Source organism: Mastigoproctus giganteus, chromosome 9 (assembly GCF_048544385.1).
Source record: "Mastigoproctus giganteus isolate SK-2022 chromosome 9, ASM4854438v1, whole genome shotgun sequence".
NCBI classification, from domain to species: Eukaryota; Metazoa; Arthropoda; class Arachnida; order Uropygi; family Thelyphonidae; genus Mastigoproctus; species Mastigoproctus giganteus.
Genome location: NC_143583.1, coordinates 6,819,695 through 6,844,525, shown reverse-complemented (window position 1 = coordinate 6,844,525; position 24,831 = coordinate 6,819,695). Strand labels below are relative to the sequence as shown.

General features: G+C 42.8%; 1 protein-coding gene across 1 annotated transcript; it reads right to left on the bottom strand.

Annotated features, from left to right (window-relative positions):
- Nucleotides 1-709: 709 nt before the first annotated feature.
- Nucleotides 710-2,032, bottom strand: LOC150080044 (uncharacterized). Its single transcript, XM_090381335.1, has one exon. It carries the CDS (start codon nucleotides 1,768-1,770, stop codon nucleotides 1,162-1,164), a length of 609 nt encoding a protein of 202 aa, XP_090237461.1. The 5' UTR covers nucleotides 1,771-2,032; the 3' UTR covers nucleotides 710-1,161.
- Between the last annotated feature and the right edge of the window lie 22,799 nt (nucleotides 2,033-24,831).

The following is a 24,831-nucleotide window of genomic DNA, read 5'->3' as shown; positions in this document are numbered from 1 at the left end:
TTTCTATTTTTATTGAAAGTTTTATTTATTTCGTTTCGATCGAGAATGTGAAGGTAAAGTTCCAGATGCGAACTTAGGAGAAAGGTGAGATATCGAGAGTAAACGAAACGTGGGGAAGGGGGGGGGGTTATGGCCACGTGTTCAATAGTACGCATTATGATTGCTCTAAAAATCCGTCCTTTTCACATTTGCGTGAAAAGAGAGGATTTTTCAGAGCACGTGTGACCTTTTTCTTCTTTGAAGACTGCGCTCGCCAATTGCCCCGATAACAAACTCATTACCTGTCGAGCGTGGACAGCTGGAAAACGTCTCTTGAAATTGTGAACTGAATTAATAAACACCACTCACCACGTCTCGTTCCAAATCAATTTTTATTTTTCTAATAATTTCCTAAAATGGAGGAGCGTGCTAACACCTTTTCACAGCGAAATGGAAACATTTTTATCCTTTTTTTTTTTTTTTTAAGAACATCGTGCCCATTGATATAATCTTGGAACTGGGAGCAATGCTAAAAATAACCAATTTATCGCTAACACTGACACGGCCATCAAATAAGGGACATCAATTTTTACAGATGATATACACACATATTTATTTAATTTAGTTTTACAGTTCTTCAAGGATTCAAAATATCAGCTGGTAATTAACTGTGTTTAAGAAATTGAAAATCACGATAAACACTTCACTGTTCTGCGTGTACACTGCCTACTCAAAAAAACAGAACATCTCTCGATGGGTAACCCCTGCTAAAATAATTGCCTTCCCCAAATCTGATCAACAGATGGCGTTAAATAGCACTTAACTTATTTAAAAAGTGATCTAAACTCTTTTTATTATTATTATTAATATTTTTAACGAGAATCTGTCAATTAACTGTTACCTTGGTGATGTGATTCTAATTTTTAAGTGGGCAGTGGACAGGTGGGGGATAACGATGGTGCTGCATTGGAAGAAGAAGACACAGATTGCGACATCGGGTTCACGAGGGCAGCGATGAGAAATTATGAAGCACCTCCGCTCTGGTCCTGGCGCGGTCCCGGGATGCGAACCATTTACGAAATGTAAATGAAAGGAAAACGGGGCCCGACGGGCGAACAAGACTTACCCCGCGAAGTTACGCAGCTTCGATACAGACGCACTTGCACGAGGACCCTCGTGGTCCTAGCTCGGAGACAGAGACTGGGTGTCGCAGCTTTCGCCGTTCTGCTGGGACGGTGGACGACTGGGAGACTTCCCACCCTCGGGAAAGAGGGGCTGCAGCTTCCGGGGAACCGATGGATGTCCGAGTCCATGAGATCTGCTCCGATGAAGCTTCTCCCTGTGTTTGGGGGCATTGTTCACCCCCAGGTCGTGTTGCCGCGTCTTAAGCTTGCTGAGGACCCTCTCGGCGCTGGTGTAGAGCAGCTGCGTGTACGAATCTTCCTGATGAGCGGGCTTGCGAGGCCTCCATCCCGAAGGCGAAATATTCGGAGAGAACGAAGAAGGCGAAGGAACGCCGTCGTCCTGGTTTTCGGTGCTGGAGTTGCGACGATGCTTTTCGTCCAGAAAAGTCACGTCTTCGACCGTGAGGTCGTTGGCTGAATGTGACCGCGACAGGACTCTGGTTTTCGCTCGCGCGATGGATCTCCGGCGATTTGAAGTGACCTTTGGGTTGTCGGGGAGCGTTTTGGGCGTCTCACCGTTTAGTTGATTCTCGGCGGTGGTCAGACCTACAGTGGGTGTACCTGTGGCGATTCGTTCTTCGTTAGTTTCTGACGGCGCCCCATTCATTCTCAATACTCACTGGAACTGCGCGCACCTCCTAACTCAAGAGTTTTCCATGTGCGCGTGGCTTTTTCTTTTTCTTTTTTTCTTTTCCTTTCACATTGGGCCTCCAAAGCTAAGGTCGCGCGTTATACTCGGTCTTCTTCCATCGGTCCCTTCGTCTTTGCGCACTTCTTCGGAGCGTTGCGTTTCTCTGTAACAAACGTCTTAAAACTTTCTTCGCGTTTCCACGAACCCCAAGAACAGCGAGTGGACACTGCGCGATATTTTCTTTCAGGTATTCACCCGGGCCTTAGCGACACCGACGCCTGTTGTTAGCAGACTCTCGCGATCAATATATCCATAGATACGTTACTGTAGCGCCACCTGGCGGACTATATTAAATGCAAATTTCGTGTCATCGATTAAAATGTGCATCGAAAACATCTTTCCGCGCCTCGACCTCTGTCCTTTAGACAGACTGTTTTCTGTCACACATTCGCATCCAGCATCAGGTGATTCTACCGCTGGACTAGCAGCGCGATCTAGCGACCAACTGGGAACTTCGTATAAAATCAAAGAAAAGTTTTCTCGGTGGGGAAATCGCAAAACTGAAGTTCACTGAGAGATGTTCCTGTTAGGGCGGGTTGGTGATGAGGTGTCATCTCAGTTCTGCTTCTAATTAGTAAGCGGGTGTTTTATCAGCTGAGAGACATCGCAGAAACAGAGGATAAGTCAAGGATTTTCATCAGAGAGATTGTGAGAATATTTCCAGGGAGCTGTAGATGTTTCTTTTATTCTTATAACGTCCTTCTTACTGTCCAACAAATAATCACGCTCATGATTTTGTACTTGAAATATGTTTATTATAACATGAATACAGAACACATAAGAACAGTGTGCTTTTTTGTATAAAAAATAGGTGCTGGAACTCATTCTTTGCTATCAGGAAAAATTGAAAATTAAAAGGATTCTAAATTTATTTTTTCCTGATATTGTTACTTCAGTAGTAACGTTTTTGGAATAACAAAAAATTAAGTAAATTAACGCGCAGTTTATTAAGCATAAATTTATTATTCAAGTACCTTATTTTTCTTACCTCTTTGAGACGTTCGTCTCAAAGAGAAAAAGTAGAAAACCCAGTCTGGGAAGAACAGAGATTCTATCAACTGTGCTGCCACGAGGACTTTTATCTAATGAGTAACCAAGCGGGATATGGAAGAAAAATTTCCATTTATAAAAATAATGGAAATTACTCCAAAAAATACTTCTGTTTAACAAATTAACATCACATAAATGTTAAAATGTTGCTAACCGAAATTTTATCACAATCGATATAAGGTAACTCATGTTCAGTAGGCTATTTTGACACAGTTACTCGTGAGTTGGGTTTAAGGAATAATTTCGACATTTATTTGGATTTTAACAAAACATTTGATTCAGTCCCTCACGAGAGGTTACTGTATAAGCTTAAACTGGTTGGGATTACTGGGAAGATTCTAAAATCGATTGCTGGGTGGCTTCAGGGCAGAAAGCGATGATTAATGGGTGTTCTTCAGATCGGTGTAACATCAAGAGTGAATCCCTCATGGATCGATTATTCCCTTATACAAGGGAGTAATCACCTCCTTATCCCTGCTAAAAAAATTCCTATATATTATTATTATTATTAATATTAAAATCAGTTTATTTCCCAAGAAACCTTGGGTCACCTCGGGGCGGCTCTGTGCCAAAAGGGTGTGAATATTTACAGACTAAGGTGCGAGGAACACAATGTACAATAAACAAGAGTACATGCGTGCGCGATCCGAGACATTTACAGGATTAAATATACAATAATGTACAAAATATATAGTAATATACAAAATATATGATTGCATGAAGACAAAAAGTTTGTCATATACAAATAGGCAAGTTAAAAAAAAAAAAAAACAGTCTGTCATGTACAGGAGCAGTTGGGTATTATAAGTTCATTATCTGGTAGGAGTTCTTGAGGATTTCCTTCCTGTAGGGCTTGTCTTCACAGAACCTATCAGGATGGATCCTAAATTTATTAAAGATCCGAAGACAATTGGCTGGAAACATGTTCCTCAGGGAATCGATGTTTCACAGCGTAAGACGTAGAGGGAGACAGGAGTCGGGGTGCTCCCCTCTTGCCCTCCTAGGTCCAGAGATTAATGTTGATACAGATGGAGCATCAATTCGCCTCGTTATAAGCCGTGCAAGCGTGAAGATATTTTTTGTCATGATGATATGTCTCCAGGGAGTGGTGCCCAGATTTGCTTGTAGGATAGATCTGGAGATAGTTAGGGGATGGCCTACCACCCTGTTCATCCATCTAAACCAGTACTCTAAACTGAGATACTTCTGAAGGTATGAGGCAGGGGCAGATGACCAAATTTCTGAAGCATAGAGAGGAATCTGCGCAATACACCTCAGGATGTGCCGAACAAGCAGCGTTGGCTGATGCACACCAACGAGCTCTTGACGCACTGCCCAAAGAGCAGCGTACATCTTCTGCCTCATCCTGGCAAAGTGAGGCTGAAATGTGAGCCCAACATCCCAGGTGAGGCCAAGATCAGTATGAGAGGTCACCTTTTGCAACGGTTCCCCACTAACAAAGATTTGGATATCATTTTTGACTTTCTTCTTGGTTATCGTCAGTTGTGCTGATTTGGAAGGGCTCAGATGCAGCCCTATTGTGGCAAGATAACTTTCCAAGCTCAATATCTGCCTACAAGCTTGTTGGTTGGTATCTTGAATCTGATGATTATGATCTGAGCTCACGTAGAACTTCAGATCGTCGGCATAAGAGACAAAGATCGGAATCTGAGCAAGGAAAGGCTCCAAAACTGCTGCAAACAGGATAGCTGACAGTACGCTTCCTTGTGGGATGCCTCTTGAGACGTCCATAGTTACTTGAAAGTCATTGTGGGTCACAGGCAGATGTCTAGGGAGTAAAATAGACTTCAAAATTTGAAGTAAGGTATCCGCCAGGCCGAAGTAGTATTTCAGAATGGTAAAAAGAGCTGGTAGGCGTATTTTGTCATAAGCCGATTTTATGTCGAGGAATATGATATCAATCTGTGATTTGTTGTTAAGGGCGCGCTGAATTCTGAAGAGGGTATCAAGAAGATTGGTAGTTGTCGATCTCCTTTGTAGAACGGTATGGAGGTACTCGGGCCTGTGTGCAAAGCAATGCTGGGCAATTCTTGGCTGAATTACTTTTTCGAAAATTTTGAGTAAAGAACAACTGATGGATATTGGTCGCAGGTCTTTAGGAGATTCCGGTTTCTTGATCTTTGGAATGGGCTTAACGTGGTAGGTTTTCCAAATTGAAGGAACTATTCCAGATTGCAGGATTTGTCTGAAAGGGTGAAGGAGAAGGTCGACTATATACGGGCTGCACATTTTGATAATAAAGAGTGGGAAATCATCCGGACCTACAGTGGCTTTGTTGGGTAGTTTATTGATGACATCAATTAGGGTCTCTCTAGTTATTTCTATTTCAGACAAGTGTGCCCTAGGTAACCAGTCCTCCTACGAGAGAGAGGGATCAAAGTCCGGAAAATATGCCTACAGTAAGCTGAACTGTGCCCATTCCTGGACAAGCTTTTTATCAGTGGCTATATATCATTGACAATACACCATGAGCTACTCTTGCAGCCCGTGTGCACTATTGAGAGAACTTAATATCTGCCTGCACAATTATCCCCAGATCCTTTTCATTCTCTACTACTGTTAATGTAGTACTACAGAGTTGATACGTTGTTCTGGGGTTGCTGTTTCCCATATGTAGAACTCTGCGATTAATAAGTTGCCTGCAACTGGTACAGCGGGAATCGACAAAGTACCACAATTTATCATTAAATGTTTGAGCCCATTTCTAAGTGATCCGCTCCTAATAATTTTCAATAGCATATTAAAAGGAGAATTTTTCCCTCCAATATGGAATTTATATTCTGTTAGGCCACTCCCAAAAGTTTCCCAGCCAACTGAAGCCAGGCACTTTAGACCCATCTCTCGTTCCTCGTGTCTATTGAAATTACTTGAAAAAACAGTACTGAAAACACTTACCACGCACATTCTCCCGCACAGGCCCCAGCAAATTCATTATTCGTTGCAAAACAGATCAACAGTTAGTAACCTGATTATGACTACTAATGCAATCCTTGGATCATTTGAGGAGAAAGAAGAAATGGCAATCACATATCTTGATTTACAAGCTGCGTTCGATAGTGTTCACATCCCAGCCTTGCTCAAACTCCTTCGAAATTACTATCACATCACAGGCCCAGTATTGAAGTTTCTGACATCCTTTCTTCAGAATAGAATCATCCAAATGTACATAGGAAAACAAAGGTATACTAGACAAATACATGCAGGCGTTCCACAAGGAGGAGTCCTGTCCGGAATTCTTTTTACTGCTATCATCTACCCACTAATACACAATAGAACAGATATGATATCATATGCAGATGATTTAAAGATCTTCACAAAAATAAATTTGACCGATGAAGCCAAAAACGCCACAGTAACCATCAACAAGACCTTATCAGAAGTACAGCAGTACCTCAAGAATTTTGACCTGCAAGTGAACCCTGAGAAATCTGCCATCATGGTATTCTCTCTTAAACCCATACCAACCATAATTCAGCCTGCGATTGACGGAGTCCCGATCCCCTGCGTTGAAAAGCAAAGAGATCTGGGTGTAATCTTCGACAGGAAATTACGATTCCATCACCATATAGAAGAACTCTGTGCTAAATTCAACAAGAAACGGTGGGTTGCCAAGCAGCACTTGCTACACATTCACAACAGCAACCTGATAAAAATGTACATCAGGATGATGATTTTTGGAAGTGTACTGTATGGAGTAGAGTTGTGGGGCTCAGCTGCAGACACCACAATTAAACCATTAAAAGCCGCTGAATACTGGCTCCTGAAGTGGGCAACCTGGAAGTGTCATCTCCCACCACAGCAGCGCACAACACCGATGGCCAACACGCTGAATTTAACCAGGTTTTCAGCATTAATGCACGAGAGAAGACTCATCTTCACCGTAAAAATGATTGCCGGGAGAGTCTCAGCACCCAACGTTTGGGACACCGTGTGCTGGCGGATTCCCCAACCAGGTCTCCGCTCCACTCCCAAGCTTCTTGCTCTTCCTTCGAGACTACATTTGAAAGATCGGTTCCTGCCTTATCAGAAGCTCCACCTGGTTCAATCCCTGGATGCTGACTTATTTAAAATCATAGATGATAAAAAGTATAGACGGATCATCCTAGATCTGCACGTGGTCCCCAGAACTACCAACTGATCTCAGATCGTAATGGCGGGGCATGAGACTCTCAGAAAACTGGACTTGAGGAAAAGCTTTTGTTATCACAATTTGTTATTTTTGTTATTTTGTATTAGTTTTCCTTTCAAGTCAATGTTATCTGCTATGAGTACTTTTTTTTTTTTTTTTTATTATATAATTTGCTTATAATTAATCTTTACAATTTCTTTATTATCTCTGCCGTTTGTTAACCCCTGGCATGGTGCCGTGAAGGGTATTGTATGGTCGTGGTACCTGCGTGTACCGGTGAACTGTACAATAAAGATCTTATTTATCTTATTTATTTATTTATTTATTTACATTTGTCAATGTTAAACTTCATTTGCCGCCCCTCAGCTCAACTGTTCTAGATACTTTTGCAGCAGCGTACTGTGATTAGGGTCATTAACAACCCTGCCAACCTTCGTATCGTCTGCAAACTTGGACATTAAGCCTGATATACCATTATCAATATCATTTATAACTTGAACAGACTTCGGAGATGGTCAGACAAGTGGCAGCCATGTTTTAACGCTACTAAATGCAAGGAATGCATTCCTCTTGAGGAACAGCAACCTACAACTAAACTATAAACTTAGTGAGGTTGAATTAAAAACAATTCAAACAATGTGGAGTTTTCTGGACAGTGTAAACACGCATCCAGGAAAGCCCATGGTGTCCTATCGGTGATTTATCGAACATGATAGCAAGGTCATATTACCACTGAATAAGGCAATTGCAAAACCGCATTCGGAACGCTGTGTTCAAATACGGAGACCTTAACTGAAAAAAGACATTGAGCATTCTGAAAGAGTCCAAAGAAGGGCAACTCGAATGGTGAGATCTGCAGAAGGACGACTCTATGAAGAAAGACTCCGATTATGTGGGCTACAGAGCTTAGCAACCATGCACCCCAGAGGTGACCTGATTAAGGTTTATAAGGCTCTGAGATTAATTAGTAAAATGAATGAAGGTAGAATTCTCACAACTGCTGAAACGAGTACAGAGAAGCACAACGAGATTGATGAGGGGAACAAAGGGGTACTCTTACTAAGAAAGGCTTCAGTTCTGCAAACAGCAGCGTCTTGAGACTAGACACCTGCAAGTGTTTAAGGCTTTGAATGGATTCCTTAATCTTTTTTAGAGAACACACAAAAGGAGATATAAATTGAAAACGGATGAGTTCAGGAATTTGCTTTCAGCCAGCGAATTGCTAACTGTAGGAACAAACTTTCACCTGACGTTGTGGATGTGAATAGTTTGAACATATTTAAAGAACAATTACAAAAAATACTAAAGAAGCCCGACAAATAAGGTGGATAGTTTTATTTTCTCTTCTTCCTTAGCTGATTAGTATTAGTATTAGTAATGGCCGCATGCTGCAAGAAAGCCTATGGCTTATGCTGCACTAGCCAAAAAAAAAAAAAATTTTTTTTTTTTTGGCTGCATAAAAAAAAAAAAAATTTTTTTTTATGCAGCACTAGCCAAAAAATAAAAAAATAAAAAAATATCCGAACAAAACTATGATAAAAATAAAAAAAATAAATAAATAAAATAAATAGATAATAATAATTAATAAAAAAAAGGAATTTAAACCTATCATCCTATGCTCTTCCCTTACCCGAAGGTACTATCCAGATGACCTTTGAATTCATCCAAACTGTCAGCCTCTACCACCCATGAAGGCAATTTATTCCAGTAATTTATAACTCGCTGGCTAAAATAAAACTTCCTGCAGTCCAATCCAAACATTTCCCCCCGTAACTTGAATTTATGTCCCCTAGTTCTAGCATCATTTATAATCTTGAAAATTTTGTCCTCATTCATTTTACTGATGCCTCTCAGAGCCTTAAACACCTCAATCAAATCTCCTCTAAGGTGTCCAAACTCTGCAACCCACATATTCGAAGTCTTTCTTCATAAGGACGCCCTTTTGCCGATCTCACCAGGCGAGTTACCCGTCTTTGCACCCTTTCAAGAAGCTCGATGTCTTTCTTTAGGTGCGGTCTCCATACTTGAACACAGTATTCCAAGTGTGGTCTAACATAAGCCTTATATAATGGGATTATCACGTCCCTATCTCTACTTGCAAAAGTTCGATAGATCATCGATAGGAGACCATGGGCCTTCCTTGCAACCTGTTTACAATGCTCAGAGAATTTCATGTCTGACCGTATCGTAGACGCAACAGAGATCGGCCTTCATTTCACTATCCGTTTCAAGAATAACCCCGGTCACACAGGGAATATTGTTTACTTCAGGAAAATACGTATCAGCTGATTACAGTGCCTGAGGAGATTTCATGACATTCCTGCTAAAAAACTGAACATTAGAAATTAGGAAAAAAATAATAAAATACAATAAAAATAAATGTGTCTAATCAACAGTGTAAGTGCTACAATGTATTTCCACAAGAAGACTAACCTTATTGGAGTGCCTTGGTGAGAAACTTTTGCTATTCTATTGGGATTTACGCCAGATACTAGCGTTCTTCTCTGTTTTCCTGTTTGCGAGACTATGGTCACCATGCGGCTCGCGAAGGGAAAATAGAGAGTGCTCCTGTATAATGCGGCTGCCGCGCTAGGATCTGGCCCTTGACTGGGGAAGAATTTACAACTTTAGCTGGGATACAGACCTTGCCATCGCCTTCAACGTCCACGAATACCCCGAGAGGAAGTAGGTGTGTCCTTCTGCGACAAATTTGAAATTTGATGTTCCCCACTCACGTAACTGTGGGGGGACAGTCCAAATCTTCAACAGAGAGCCGTGCAGCTCCTAATAAACGCACGGACTAGTGTGACCCCTCAAAATTCTTCATTTCCTATCCCTTACAAGGATCCACCTACATAATCCCGTTAATTCGGAAACCCCGTGTTTTCGACCTGACCAATAGGCCATTAGAAGATCTCACCCAAACGGAAGAGAACGGCCGGAAAGCGCCTGAAACTATACTAATTGACGACCCAAGAGACGGCAGTGATGAACAGAAACCAGCTCCTCTCTCCAAAAAGCGAAACAAGAGGCTAACTAGCCCTAAACCAGAAAGGGAAACTAGGTCCCTATCTGACCCTGAAAGGAAGCAACAACGACAACATAGTCAACAACTGGAAATTGTTGAAGAATGCTGCAACTTAGACCCAGCCTTGCCAGAAGGCCTTGTGCCTGATCGGATGCTTGCACTCAGGCACTCACTCGAGGACCTCCTAAAGGAACAGAGCAATCGAGTGACCGCATGGCTCCGTGCCGTCATAGTCTCCTTGTGGACAAAACTCGAGACTATTTTATGCAAAACGCACGTGGAATATGAGAAAGTGAATGCTACACTGGAGGCATACCTACAAGGAGGGGCAAGGGAAATGCCACAGCGCGCCCCTACCTATTCAGAGGCGTTGAGGAACAAAGTCAGAGCCACAGCTACAACTATAACCACCACTTCCAAGCCTACGCCTAGGAAGACATTACTTCGAAAGCCACATCGTGTGGTTCTTAAACCCACTACAAATGACTCCCACAAAACCAGCGAAGAAGTAAAGAAAATAGTGGTCGATTCCCTGACTCAAGACTTCAGATCTGCCAAAATCAAATCCATTTGAAAAATCGCGGAACACAGGGGTCATCATCGAATCTGCAACCAAGAATGATGCAAACCTCATTATGAACAACCCCAGGAGCCCCACTCTCGTGCTCATAGCCGAATGGCCCAGACAGAAAGGCCCCTCTATTGTCATATTTGACATTAACAACGACCTCAGCCCTTCCTCGATATGTGAAGAAGTATACAGGCGAAATCTCCAACAGGCATTACCTGATAGGGATCCTACCAGCCTTATAAGGCCGAAATTCCAAACTAAGAGCATAAATGGAGGCTCCTCAAATTGGGTACTCGGATTGGCCCCTGAAGCCTGGCAAGAGATCAAAAACAGACAAGAATATACATAAATTGAAGCTCCCACTGGTACAAGGAACACATCGCGGTCCCGAAATGTTTCCGGTGTTGCCGATTCGGGCACACCATGCACACATGTACCCAACAAGAAGCAACATGTGGACATTGTGCTGAGAACGGGCACAACTTCGCATACTGCCCGAACAAAGCAAACGATCGAGTTTGTGCAAATTGTAAGTGGCAGAAACTCCCTCACACACACTCACTCAGAGACAGCAAATGTCCCGTTTACATAAAAGAAAAAGGCGCACAACAACTAAAGATCCACTATGGGGACTCTTCCTAAAAGATACAACACAAGATGCATTAAATTTCTCCAGCTAAATGCGCAGCGGGCCACTGCCGTCGCGAGACAGGTTAGGCAAAAGGCAGAGGAAGAATATCTTGACATCATACTGCTACAAGAACTTTACACCTGCGCCGGGGCTGTACGGGGATACCTGCTCAATTACATGATTGTCCAGGTGGGTGGAATGACCCCCTGGGCGGCTATAGTTGTGAGAAACCCTAATATAACAGTAACAAAGATCACCCCTCTGTGTTCTGAGTGGGCATCCTGTGCACACATAATATCATTACTGGGAGAATTGTATGTGATATCCTTGTACTGTTGTCCGGGCGTTGATATTCTCCCTGCAACACAGTACTTGCAACATTATACTCACCAAACTGCATGGAGCCAGGCTACTTGTCTCCGCTGACTTTAACTGCTGCTCACCTCTGTGGCACAGCGAGACCCCGGAACGCAGGGGGTCCAGAAATGGACAACACATGGAAGAGTTTTTGACTAACAGTGGCTTTGTCGTCCTAAACCGTCCCAATAATCTACCCACCTTCAGTTCAACCCTTTGGGAAGCCACCTTGGATGCTACCATAGCTACCAGATCTCTTGCCAGTCATATTGCAGCTTGGAAAGTTCAAGAGAACTGAACCACTTCCGACCACCGAGCTATCACATTTGACATGCAACGATCACTCCACCGAGCCCCAGTCATTAGTGTCAAACAAAACAGGTATGCAGAAGATAAAGCGAATTGGGAACGATTCAAAGAGGCTGTCATCTGCAAAGCCAACAACCTACAAACCGACTAACTACTGGGCTGCACACCGGATCACCACCAACGTGCAATAACAAATGCCATAACAAGTGCTGCAAACCAGATGATCAGGACAAGGACCCCACAGCCGGGACAATCCCGTGGTGGTGGTCACGAGAACTTGAAGTACTGAGACGGGAAATGAACCAAAAGAGACGAGCCTTCCAGGGAGCTAGACGGACCTAGCCCCCATCTGAGGTGGAGTTTCTCAGGCAGCAGTACAGGGATGCCAGAATTTGTATACCGCGATGATCACGCAGCGAAAGTATCTGTCCTGGGAGCACTTGTTGTCTACTGTAGGCAACTCGAGCCTATGGAGCATAATATATCGCATAACCATGAACAAACTGCCCAGAGGGGAGGTGACATCCTCCACAATTACCCCGCAAGGCACTATGACAAAAAATTGGCAAAATTCAATCCACAACACATACTAAATACCACCTTCACACCACTAAACGGAAATGATACTCCTGAACAACAGCTACTTTGTCTGGCCAACGAAGCTTACCAAACCACCCGAATGGAAGAGCCCTTCACTCACCATGAATTACAAACAGCCATAAGCAAATTAAAAAGCAAAAGAACTCCAGGCTGGAGCCGGAAATAGTAAAGAAAGTTGCCAAATATACCCCTGACCTCCTCCTAGATTTGTACAACCACTGCCTCAGCTCTGGCTGGTTCCCCTCAGACTGGAAGGTGGCCAGCGTGAAACTTATTCTTGAAAACCCATCCAAACAGCCGCAGATACAAGAATCATATCGACCAATAGCCCTACTTTCGGTGCTAAGCAAATTAATTGAAAAACTGCTCAAACAGAGGATAGTAGAACACTACAACACAGCAAATTTAACTTCAAACAACCAATTCGGCTTTAAACCTGGAAGATCTACCCTTGACGCTCTGGAACTTAGCAGAGAGTTGTGACCGAAAATATTTCTTCCTCATCTCGATTGATTTTGTGGGGGCGTTCGATGCTCTATGGTGGCCGAGCATCCTTGCAAGACTCAGAGCAGCCCAATTACCAATGAATCTCTATTGCTGTATGCGGGGTTACTTAAGTAACAGAAGAATCTTAGTAGATGCTCCCTATTGTAGGGTGGAGCGCCAGGTCTGTCGGGGATGCCCTCAGGGCTCGGTACTGGGTCCCCTCCTATGGAACTGTGTTCTTGATGATTCCTCTGCAAGGATCTAGGGAACGTCAAATCATTGGCGTTTGCTGATGATCTCTCCTTGGTACTGGCCGCTTACTCTAGGGCTCAGATGGAGATCATCGCAAACGAAGCACTAACCACTCTCCGAGACTGGGCGGAGGGACATCACCTAACCATTTCGTCAACCAAGACGAAATCCATACTCCTAAAAGGCTTCCTGACCCCAACCAGACCCCTCCCTCAAATCAGAATCAATGATAGAACCGTTAAGCTTGTCACTGAACTTAAATACCTTGGAATTATACTAGACAGAAACCGATCGTTTACCCCCACCTCAACTATTAGCATTAGCATTAGTAGAGGCATTTGATGCAAGAAAGCAAGCTTATGCAGCATCAGCCAAAAAAAAAAAAAAAAAAACCACTTCCACTTCACCCCTCTGTTCGTTCAAAATACCTGTCCAGCTGAGCCTTAAACTTATTTAGGCTATCGACCTCCACCACAAGGGATGGAAGTCTGTTCCACCAACCAACCACCCGCTGGCTAAAGGCAAATTTCCGCACGTCTATCCTACATCTGTCTTTCCTCATCTGTCTTTCCTACATCTGTCTTTCCTCATCTGTCTTTCCTACATCTGTCTTACTATATACAGACAAAGATCAAAAATTACGTAGCCAAGCTTGCCAGGGTCACCAGTCTCGACGGGTCACCCTGCCATGCTTGCCAGGGTCACCCGTCGAGACTGGTGAAGAGGTGCACCCTTGCGCTCCTCTACAAGGCAGCCATCATCCTAATAATTACATATGCCTCCGGCGCCTAGTATCAAAAGGCCTCAACAGTGGTGAATCGTCGACGATTGGAAATAATACACAGACCGATCCTCCTAACCATCACCCGAGCATGCAATACAGTATCAACACATGCACTGCAAGTTATCACAGGAACCTTGCCTCTCGACTTGAAAGTAATCCGCACAGGAATGCAGCAGCAACTCAGGCGTGGAAAAGCCACAACGTATCTAGACCTTACCACAGATCCGATAAATAACAGACAGGCAGAGAAGAAAAGACTGGAAACACCTACAAAAACAATCTGACAGCAACGTTAGACTGACTCAACCAAAGGTGAAATAACTCAAAAGTTTCTACCTAATCTCTAACAGGTCTAACCACAATATCCGCAATGGTTCAACCCCGAACGTTACACTATTTATCTCCTCACAGGACATGGAGCGATTCGCAACAAACTGAACCTCTTTGGCATTAGAGATAATCCCATGTGTGCGTGTGGCTCCCTGGAGACATGGGACCACATAATGCATGAATGTGAGCACTATGAAGATCTACGTGGACACCTGATCACACAGATGCAATTGAACCCCAAAAACCAGGAGCATTATGTACTGGAGAATGAAGCAAATCACAAGCAATTCTCTAAATTTGTCCAGAGCCTCTACGCCAGACGGCAAACCCTCCCGCCACCAGCAAACCCTGAGCAACCTGAAACAACATAGCTCACTGCTTGTACGACCACACCAAGCCGCACTGCCCTGCGGAATAACCAGCACAACAGAAACAGGAGTCTCGAATCCCTATTTCCGGATTGTGACTGAATCCAAACATCCCAACTTTCATTCCCGGACAGGCCATAGGGCCCACGGAGAAACGACGACTACCAAAGACAAGTCCAACGTATAGAGTGCAAATGACTGTACATACCCAGGTTGGGACCAGAGCACAGAAATGAACATGTAAAGACTGCCACTATGACGAGAACAGATCCCACAAACAGTGATCGTAAAGATCTGGCTCTTTTAACCCACAGCTGGGGCGTTGCCCAATCTATAAATACTAACGACCAAGCAGCTGTCGCACTGCGCAGACAACAAATAGACATGATTGGACCTTCAACCCTGATGAAAATATTTCTTAACTGACACACGGACGGGACTCAGTCCCATGAGAGACTCTCACCAAAAGATGAAGCAGAACCTGCACAGTCGTTGTAGGAATCTGACAAGAAAGCCTGAGCGAATTCCATTAGCCCTGGATGGTAGGCCACTGATGATAGGCCATTGATGATAGACGACCACTTCGCAGCCACAAGCCTTCACGCCCTATTGGCGATCAGGGTCAGCTCTCTTGTCTGGCCCACTATTACACCCCTTTCCCGGTGGGCGAGGGAGACGGCTTGCCATCTCCTGCAACCCCCACCACCCTTCTCTTCTTTCTGGTGGGGCATGGGCATGCCCCACTGCAAGCTGGAGCTACCTTCCCTATCGGCCCCTTTTCTGACTAAATCCCCCCAATCTTCAGCCTCCCCCTCCCACCACTCTAACTATACGCAAGCGGCAATCCCACACAATCCAAATTTAACCATCAAAATAAATTTCGCCCATAACTCTCGGCTTCTCATTCTAGCGCCTTCACCACGCGAACTAACCTATACCAATTGATGTGTATGTACATGCATTTTTGTATGTATGTATATGTGCATTTTTTATTTTTTTAGGTCGTGAAATCTAAGGAAATTAGGTGGCAGGACCTGCCAGAGTAAATAATTACAATACTGGTGTACCTGATGTGCCTCCACGGGGCAAAAGTGGGCCAACGTTGGTCCTCAGTAGGGGACCAGCGGCTAAATGACCAGATGAACAACGGTACACGACACTACACATGTACAATATCCATACACTTTTAAATCTCTGGCATTTCCAGCAAACTGGCACACCCATAACAATGTAAACAACCCGGAGATGGGGGAAACCCCTGGTGCCGTACGACCCTAAATACAAATTACACTTTACACTTTACCTCTCTATGCCGCAACCATTTGGTCCTCTGCTCCCAAAACACACAAGTTCCTCAGCCTGGAATACTGGCTCATGAAATGGCTAAACTGGCGGACTGGCAACCAATACACCATTTCTAGGGCTCAGTTCTACATAAATCTGGAAGTCACCCCATGCAAACAACAGATTGTGGCAGCAAACCTTCTTACACTTGCCAGATTGATCACAAGACGGCTCCACGCCCCTGACATTACTGATCTAATAAAAACTCTCCGCATTGCCGGAAAGACTGAAATGGACCAAAGGCTCCCACTCACAATCAGTTTGAACAACCTGAAAGGATTGAGACGCTTGTTCCCAGGAAACACGGTAGATTTGATGAACAATCTAGCCATCGAACTGGATAGATTCTGCGAGCAGCATTCATACAGACGTCAGAAGTTAAAGGACACATTCGCTGTAAATAGTGTTGTAGATGTGAACATTCTCTAATTCCTTGTAAAATTACAAATTATGCTCGTGCTCTTTTTCTATCTGCCTGTCATGTAAAATAAGGCAATAATATGTATAATATAATTAATTAGACAATGTATATTTATTAAGACAACGATATGTATAAACTATAAATAAACTATATAAACTATATGTATAAACTATAAATGGATAATTATGTATATAACTTATATTTGTATATATGAATGTGTACTCCCTTGTTAATAGCCGTAAGCGGGTGTCTTATTTAAAAAAAATAATAATAATAAATGCGAATCATTTACAGTATTATTTACAGAATGTAATTATCGACAACCTTAGAAGAGGAAATTATTCACAGTATCGTTTAAAAGTAGTGTCCAACAGTTATTTCATATTTTGGTCATTCCTTCCTATTTATAAAGTTCAAGTTCCTAGCTTTTTCTAGTTCGAGCTTCTTCTTCATACTTCTATAGTTCTAGCAAGCTGTAAGTTTCAGAGGGGCTCTTCACTCTCTACTGCTTGCTTTCACAGTATTTCACAGGATCTATTGCCAATGTATTGAAAAGGGGGACTGCGTTGTTTGGAAAGAAGTTCTTCAGACATCACAGGTTGGAAAGCGTAGGATGCAACGGTAAGTAGGGATTGCCATTTCTGCGTCCAGCACGTGAAGCAGCGATAACTCCGTGAAGACTGGGGGCGTCAATCACAACGGTAAGCATCTGAGACAACAAGAATATTCCTGGATGCAATGTGAACTCTCCAGGGAGTGATGTTTAAGTTGGTACATAAATCAGCCCTGGAGATGGTGAATGCGTTGCCCGTGACTCTGTTCATCCACGCATTACCCAGCATTCAACTGCCAGGAATCTGTTTTTGTAAGAGGTCGGTGCAGAAGACCAGATTTGTGATGCATATAGTACGATTGGTTGCAGGCACCGCTGGACCTATCCTCCGACTACATCGCCGTGGAATAACCCCGTCAGCTCTTGTCGAATTGCCCACATCGCCGAAAAAGTCTTAATTTTCATGGTCGGAAAATGGTTTTGAAAAGTGAGGCCCTCGTCCCACTTTTTAAGTGTCATTGAATTTAGTAAATTTGTTCACAGAAATGCATACATCTGACGCTTCATTTTAATTCTGTCCTTCATTTAGTCTCTCTCTCTCTCTCTCAACACACACACACACACACACACACACACACACACACACACACACACACACACACACACACACACACACACACACACACACACACACACACACACACACATTTTATATCAGCGCTAGCGTTAAATTTCTATGCAACATATTACGATCATAATTTTGCTGGAAATGATCGTCACAGCATCCGTTTTTCTCTTCGACAAAACAAGATCACTGCTGATCCAGCGATGAGACTAATGCGAAAATTTCTACACAGGTGTGAAACATTTAAGGACTACTCAGATTTTCAACTGTCCCTTCTCATAGGAGTGTCTTGGATATGAAAAAAATCACACCAAAGTAACCTCGTGAGGTACAGAAATTATGAAGGAAGCAACACCGACAAAACAACGGAAACAAAACGGTGCAGAGGGACTTTATTCAAAAATGGCAACATAGCACTGGCTGCCATGATACAGATGCATCGCTACCAAAGATGGAACAAAGGGAAGAGGTGGTCCTCAGTAGGAGATATGGCCACCTTTAATGTCGATGCAGGCTTTGCACCGCCTGTCCATATTTAAAACAATGTGGTTGATGAGTTCTTGCGGTAACATCGTCCATTCTTCTGTCAGCGCCATCTTCAGCTGGTGAACATTTTCTGCTGGGTGTGGACGTGCCGCTAGGCGTCTCCCCAGAGCGTCCTATATGTATTCGATGGGATTTAGAGCGATGGAACGCGCAGGCCAATCCATACGAACAATTTCCTCACTTTCCAAAAGCATATCAACAGCTGCAGTGCGATGGGGTGTGGCGATATTATCCATAAACACGAACTCGCGGCCAATGGCACCTCGCAACAGACGCACATGGGGAAGGATTACCTCAGTACAGTAGCGTGCACCGGTTAGAGTACCGCCTTCCAATATCTGGAGTTGTGTACGTTCATTCAAGATCATGCCTCCCCAGACGAGAACACCTCCACCCCCATATCGTCCCCTTTCAGTGATGTTTGCGGGGTGATACCGTGTGCCAAACTCTCGCCAGATTAGCTGACGTCCAGAATCGCTGCAGAGGCTGAATCTACTCTCATCAGTAAAGAGTACCTCAAGTAAAGATTTTTTTGGCTGTAACCTTCAGAAACAGTGTTGGTCCTTAAGTTTTGCACATCAGTGTATAAACTGAATAGTTGAAACCTTCACTAGCAACCGATTACGTCAAACTCTGCTGCACTGCCATCTATCGTATATCATGAAAAGTACAAATTTTGTTTCCATTTAAAATATTCTTGGTTCATTTTGAATAATTTTCGGCACGATGTCAGCTTTTTTAATAACTCGAGTTTTTCATTTTATTTTTAATGGATTGCGCCAGAAACTGAAGTTTCCAGATTGAACTGGATATCCGATGATTAAACTCGTCTTTTAGAATCTTACTGGCAATAGAGGGCAGCACTATACGTACATAAGTGTGCGCGTGGTGCTGCCATCTCCTGTACCAATATTAAATTCCAAATGGAACCTCACGAGATTAAAATTAAAACGTGAAACAAAAAGCATTTTAAAGCATCTTAAACGCAGTTCATCAGAACACAAAAAATCGCAGTTAATCGCTGATACGCGGATTATGGGATTAACTGTGAATGGGAAAAGCAAAGATGCACGTGAAGAGAGAACACACACACACACGTGAAAAGAAAATATTTTTCTCGAAAACGATTGACAGATGCGGAAGAGTGAAAAATGTGAACATTTGACGCCTCACAAGTGGGTTCAATCATCAAGGACATTCTAAATGTTTATGAAATGGTGCATTAAATTGTTTGTTCATTCACTGCGCGGGCCAGCTTCTATTAATGTTTGGGTTTCGTTGTAAATCGCAATATAGTTTTCAAACGAGACGTTGGACATATTTATGAAAAAAGGAAAAAAGAACTTGACACAATAATTCATTCTTAAATTTATTTCTAGACACGAAAACAATACATGGTTCACAACCTTCTGAAATATTTACAAAAGTAGGGAGAATTCACCCTCAGGGTATTTACATGCAGCACAAAGTGCACTTCTTCCTTAAATATTTTCTTGTTGTTAAACCACAAAAGTATTACAAACACAACTTTTATTCACGTCTATATTTAGACATTTCTTTAAATGATAACGTTAATCACAAGTCCTGCCCATAATAAACAAATTAAAGGAAGGGCTCCCTACAGAGGGAGCCCAATTAAAGAGGGCAGGACTAGAAAAGGCACCTTTGTCTTTGGGGTCCTTTCCATAGCGGCAGCGACACTTCATTCTCGAAGTTTCCTTCACACCAGTCCTGCCCATAAAAAATAAATTAAATGAAGCCCAGTTAATGAACAGTTTAAGGGGGGCAGGACTAGAAAAGGTTTTTTGTCTTTGAGGGTCATTTCCACACTGGCAGCGACACTTCATTCTCCACGTTTCCTTTTGTGGAAATTGTCCAACACAGATCAGCATCCGAATGAGAAATCAGAAGATCCCCGTTCTACCGCAGCCTTCGACATCCATCTTGATGACAGGCCACGTCCCCTGAGTGTAAAGACACCGGTTACCTCCCGGTTAGGGATTTCAGTTTGAATTTTTTTTTTTTTTTTTTTTTTTTTAGGTTTTGCTTCTAAGCCCACCTTACGGATTTACTCGCATTCTTCTCAATTACAAATTTCATTTTTTTTAATGTCATCGAAAGTGTTTTCCGTCTTTTTGTCTTATTACCTCCTGCAGTTTTTTTTTTTTTTTTTTTTTTTTATCTGCAGCGATAGCGGTATTCTTCCTTTGGAGCGGGTTAGCAGACGAACCGAGTGCACCTTCTGGCAACACAAAGTAGTTCAGATTCAGTAATGAGGCGGTACAAATTTTATTGGATCTGGGCAACTCTCCCGTGGTCAGAACAAAAATTAAGAATCATCTCTTCAGAATTCAGCTCCTCCTTGGTAGCCAAGTGACCAAAACGCAACAACAGAATACGCAGAATCACATTTTTTGCCCTTTAAAGTTCATCCTGTTGTTCACATCGACAGGAGGCGAAATTGAGAAAACGTTCCAGTTGTCGACCACTACACGTTCAAATTTAAACACCAAACATCAAGGGGTACAGCTTCAGTGATAACATTTTTCAGAGTCAGCAATTCTCGATTACCAACTATAATATGATGCCATCATCTCCACAGTAGCACCCATAGATCCATTCTCCACTCTGCAATCATCAGTGTTCAGCAAGACACCAATTAGCAGAAATATTTTCGACAGTAGCGATCAATGACTCACTATTAGAGAAAACTGTAGTTTCACAGCCATTCTGTCTTCATCTGCACAAGGGCAGCAACAGTACATTCTGTACGATTTCGGTTGTGAAAATTTTTCTTTGCAGGTTGAAATAAACACATCCGTCCGTGATCAGCAAAGGTGGCAAACAGCATATTCCCACGCACATGTATTTCCAGCAGTAGCAGTTCAATTCCACATTCTCTCATCATCTACAGCAAGTAACGGGTTCATAAGGTATAAGGTATAAGGTATGTTCGTGTCAGACGGCACCTGGGATTTCTCCCATCTCCGCGTGTGTTTCACTGTATCGAGGACAGTACACTGTCAAGCCAGAGACTTGAAAGTGTGTGGGTCGTGTCTGTGCAGTGTAATATGTTGTGCCCATTGTTTATCCGGCTTATTGGCCGCCAGGCCCCTAGTGGGGCCCGACGTTGCCCATACCCTGCCACGTGGAGGCTAGCCGGGTGTATCCAGTATCACAACAATTTGCTCTGGCAGGTCCTGCCACCTAGTTTCCTGGGATTTCAGTGGCTAGGGCCTATTTAAAAAAAAAAAAAAAAAAAAAAATTTTATGCATTTGACATTAATGCTTAATGGGATTGCTGTTAGGAAATCGCTGGTTAGGGTTGAACACTAAAGAGATGTGTTAAAGGCCAAATAGGTCGGGCAAAATTTTGATGTTATTAAATTTAGACATGTAACGCTAGATAAAAGCTGATAGTGTTAGATATCTTAGAGATTTGCACAAAACCGGTAGAAGTTAGACGTTGGTTATAATTTGGCGGCATTGTTAAGGGGTGTACTCGGTCGATTTAGTGAGAGAGAGGGGGGGGGGAGATTGAAGACTGGGGAGGAAACAGATAGAAGAATAGGGACGGATAGAGTAGGCATCCCCAAAGAGGTCAGTGGAGACGAGCCCCACCAGGCGAAATATGGGGGGGGGTAGGCAGGGAGGAGAGGAGACAGAGATCCGTCTCCTCCATTCCCTGCCTGGGGATGGGGTTTTAAAGGGAACCAGGTTAGAGTACCCAGTTCGGATCGCCAATGGCGTGTTGGCAGCAAAGCCGCAGAATGTCTTCGTCGGTGTCATGTCCAAGGAGTGTCGAATCCGGTATGAAGGTCCAGCTGCCCATCCCGCTCTGGGGGTGGGATATGTTAGCTGGCAGTGGGGAACCTACCAGGTGAAGGGGGGGACACACACACATTTACTTCATTGTGCATTCTCACTCTACTTGCATTCTTTTTTTTTTTTTATACTTTTTTCTTATTTTATTTTATTTTATTTATTTATTTTTTTTAATACTTTTTTCTTATTTTATAATTTTGTTTTTTATTTTTTATTTTATTTATTTTTTTTTTTTATACTTTTTTCTTATTTTATAATTTTTTTTTTTTTTTTTATATATACAGTGTATATATATATATTTTTTTTTTTTTTTTTTTTTTATTATTTCACTCAACTCATTCATCTTTTTCTCACACACCAGGAGGGGATGCAATGATGGGTAGCCTAAATTTAAATACTAATTAAAACCAGGGTTAGTGTGTACTTAACTTAGCATTTGTGGTTTGTGTTCTTTTCTCTCACGCTTGCACTTTTATTCATTCTTCTAGCTCTCATCTCATTTATTCGACTCTTTCTTTCTGCACTGCACTCTCTGGGCACCGCAACTTACTGTTATTCTTCAGTTGTGGTGCAGGCCTAGCTGCAAGGTTTTTTTTTTTTTTTTTTGCAGGCCAGGGGAGAATGCAGTGATAGTGTTTATGTGGTTTGTAAATGTTTGTTGGTACAATATATATAAAGTAATGTAAATTATTTTTAACTTTGTATTCTTTTGGCCAGTTACATTTGCTCTTCTGCTCATTCCCATTCACTTTCTCTGCATGCATTCCCATCCCCCTCCCCTACACTGGTTTGGGGCCCCAGGTTCCTACACATGGCATGGTAGTCATGGGGAGTTTTGTTATGTCAAGTTTCTGTCAGGGTGCAGAATTCTGCTACCCTAACAGTTTCTAAGTCATCAGCAGGGCGTGGTGGGAAACTTGGGCAATTTTACTATTGATTATTGTTTAATTGCTGGGGGGCTGAATTGCCATTCTTTGCATTGCTCTGCGCATTTCGAAAACTTTCAAATTTTGCTCTTCTATGATGAAGAGATGTTCTTCTCCCCTGGGAAGGGGACCAATCTGTGCTATTAGCTCTGTTCTGGGGATGTCATATATTATACATTCATAGAGAATGTGTGCCCAGTCTTCACTTTCGCCACAGGTGCAGTTTGGGTCATCGGTCAGGCCTAAGGAGGTTAGTTTCGCCTTTATTGAGCCGTGCCCTGTCAATATAAATGATGTAAAAAGTCCAGGGGCATACCACTTAGGTGGCTTTGGGCTGACCATTGACACCAGTGGCAGAAACCGTTTGGTGACCAGACCTCTGGTTTCCTGCTCCCACTTTGTTTGCCATAGCTCGTCGAGCTTTGTGGCTATTCTTTTTCTTTCATCATTGACGGTATTGGTTGTATCAAGGGCTATCCCCAGAAATTCTGTGGGTATGCCCTTTTTAAATCTATAATATAAGCCTCTTTTGGCTACTTCCAGGTAAAGTGGGAGAGTTCCGGCCAGCAACTGTAGTGCAGGTGTGCTTACTGTGCGACATGCTCTGGTAATAGTGAGTAGTATTGTCCTTTGTATCGATTCTAATTTATTCCTATTTCTTACTATGGCCGAGCGGATGAACCACGCACCGGCTCCATAGGTGATAACAGGTAGGAACATTGCACGGTATATGATTGCCAAGGTCTTTCTTTTGAGTCCCCAGTCTGCTCGACTGATCCTGGCAATCATACCTGCATAATTTCGCACTTTCTTCGCCAAGTAGATCAAATGGGGGTAAAAAGTTAATTTTGAATCAAAGATATTTTAGTTCTGTTACCATTTTTATAGTGATTGTGTTAATTTTGATTTGTGGACGTCTTCTTATGTCCAAATTACCTTTTAGAAGTATTTGTTTGGTTTTTTCAGGCGATATTTTGAGCATGTGCATTTGTGCCCACTCCTGCAGCTGCAAGAGAGCGGCATTTGATCTTTGCTCTACAACCACTCGTGAGTTGCCTTTTACAAGGAAAATCATGTCATCTGCAAAGGCCAGGCTTTCCACGGGGCCCAGATCCAAGGCCAGAAATTCATCCAGAACAATGTTCCAAAAGAAAGGGCCAAGGATTGATCCCTGCGGGCAGCCTTTATTCACAGGGCGTGTCAATTCCTGGAACCTTGTGCGTACTGAGACACTTCTGTCTGTAAGGTAGCTGTTTATTACCTTATAGAGGTTTTGTGGGGCATTTGCCTGGCGAAGTCTCCTAAGGACACTAGGCCACCACAGTGAGTCAAATGCCCCAGTAAAGTCAATGGAGATTGCCAGCATATATTTCTCCTCTGTGTTTTTAACTGCTGTCAGTAGGTGGTGCATGGCATCCTCCGTAGAATTGCCCTGCTTAAAACCATACTGATTGTTGGAATGCAAGCCTGCTTCTGTGTAATATTGAGCTAATCTGCTGTATATTAATCTTTCGTATATTTTCCCTAGTACAGGGAGTAGGGCTATTGGTCTATATGATTTGGGATCAGTAGGGAGTTTTTCAGGGTTTTTCAGGATTAACCTTAACACAGCTTGTTTCCATATTTTTGGGAATATACCTTCTGTCATACAGTTATTATATAGTGCTATTAATTTATCTGGTGCTATTTCTGCTAATTTTTTGATAATCTCAACCTCTAAGAGGTCAAAACCTGGGCATTTATTGTTTTTGGTTTTAGATAGTGCTATTTCTAAGTCTTGTATAGTGAACAGAGGTTCAATATTGGCATTGTCATATTCAG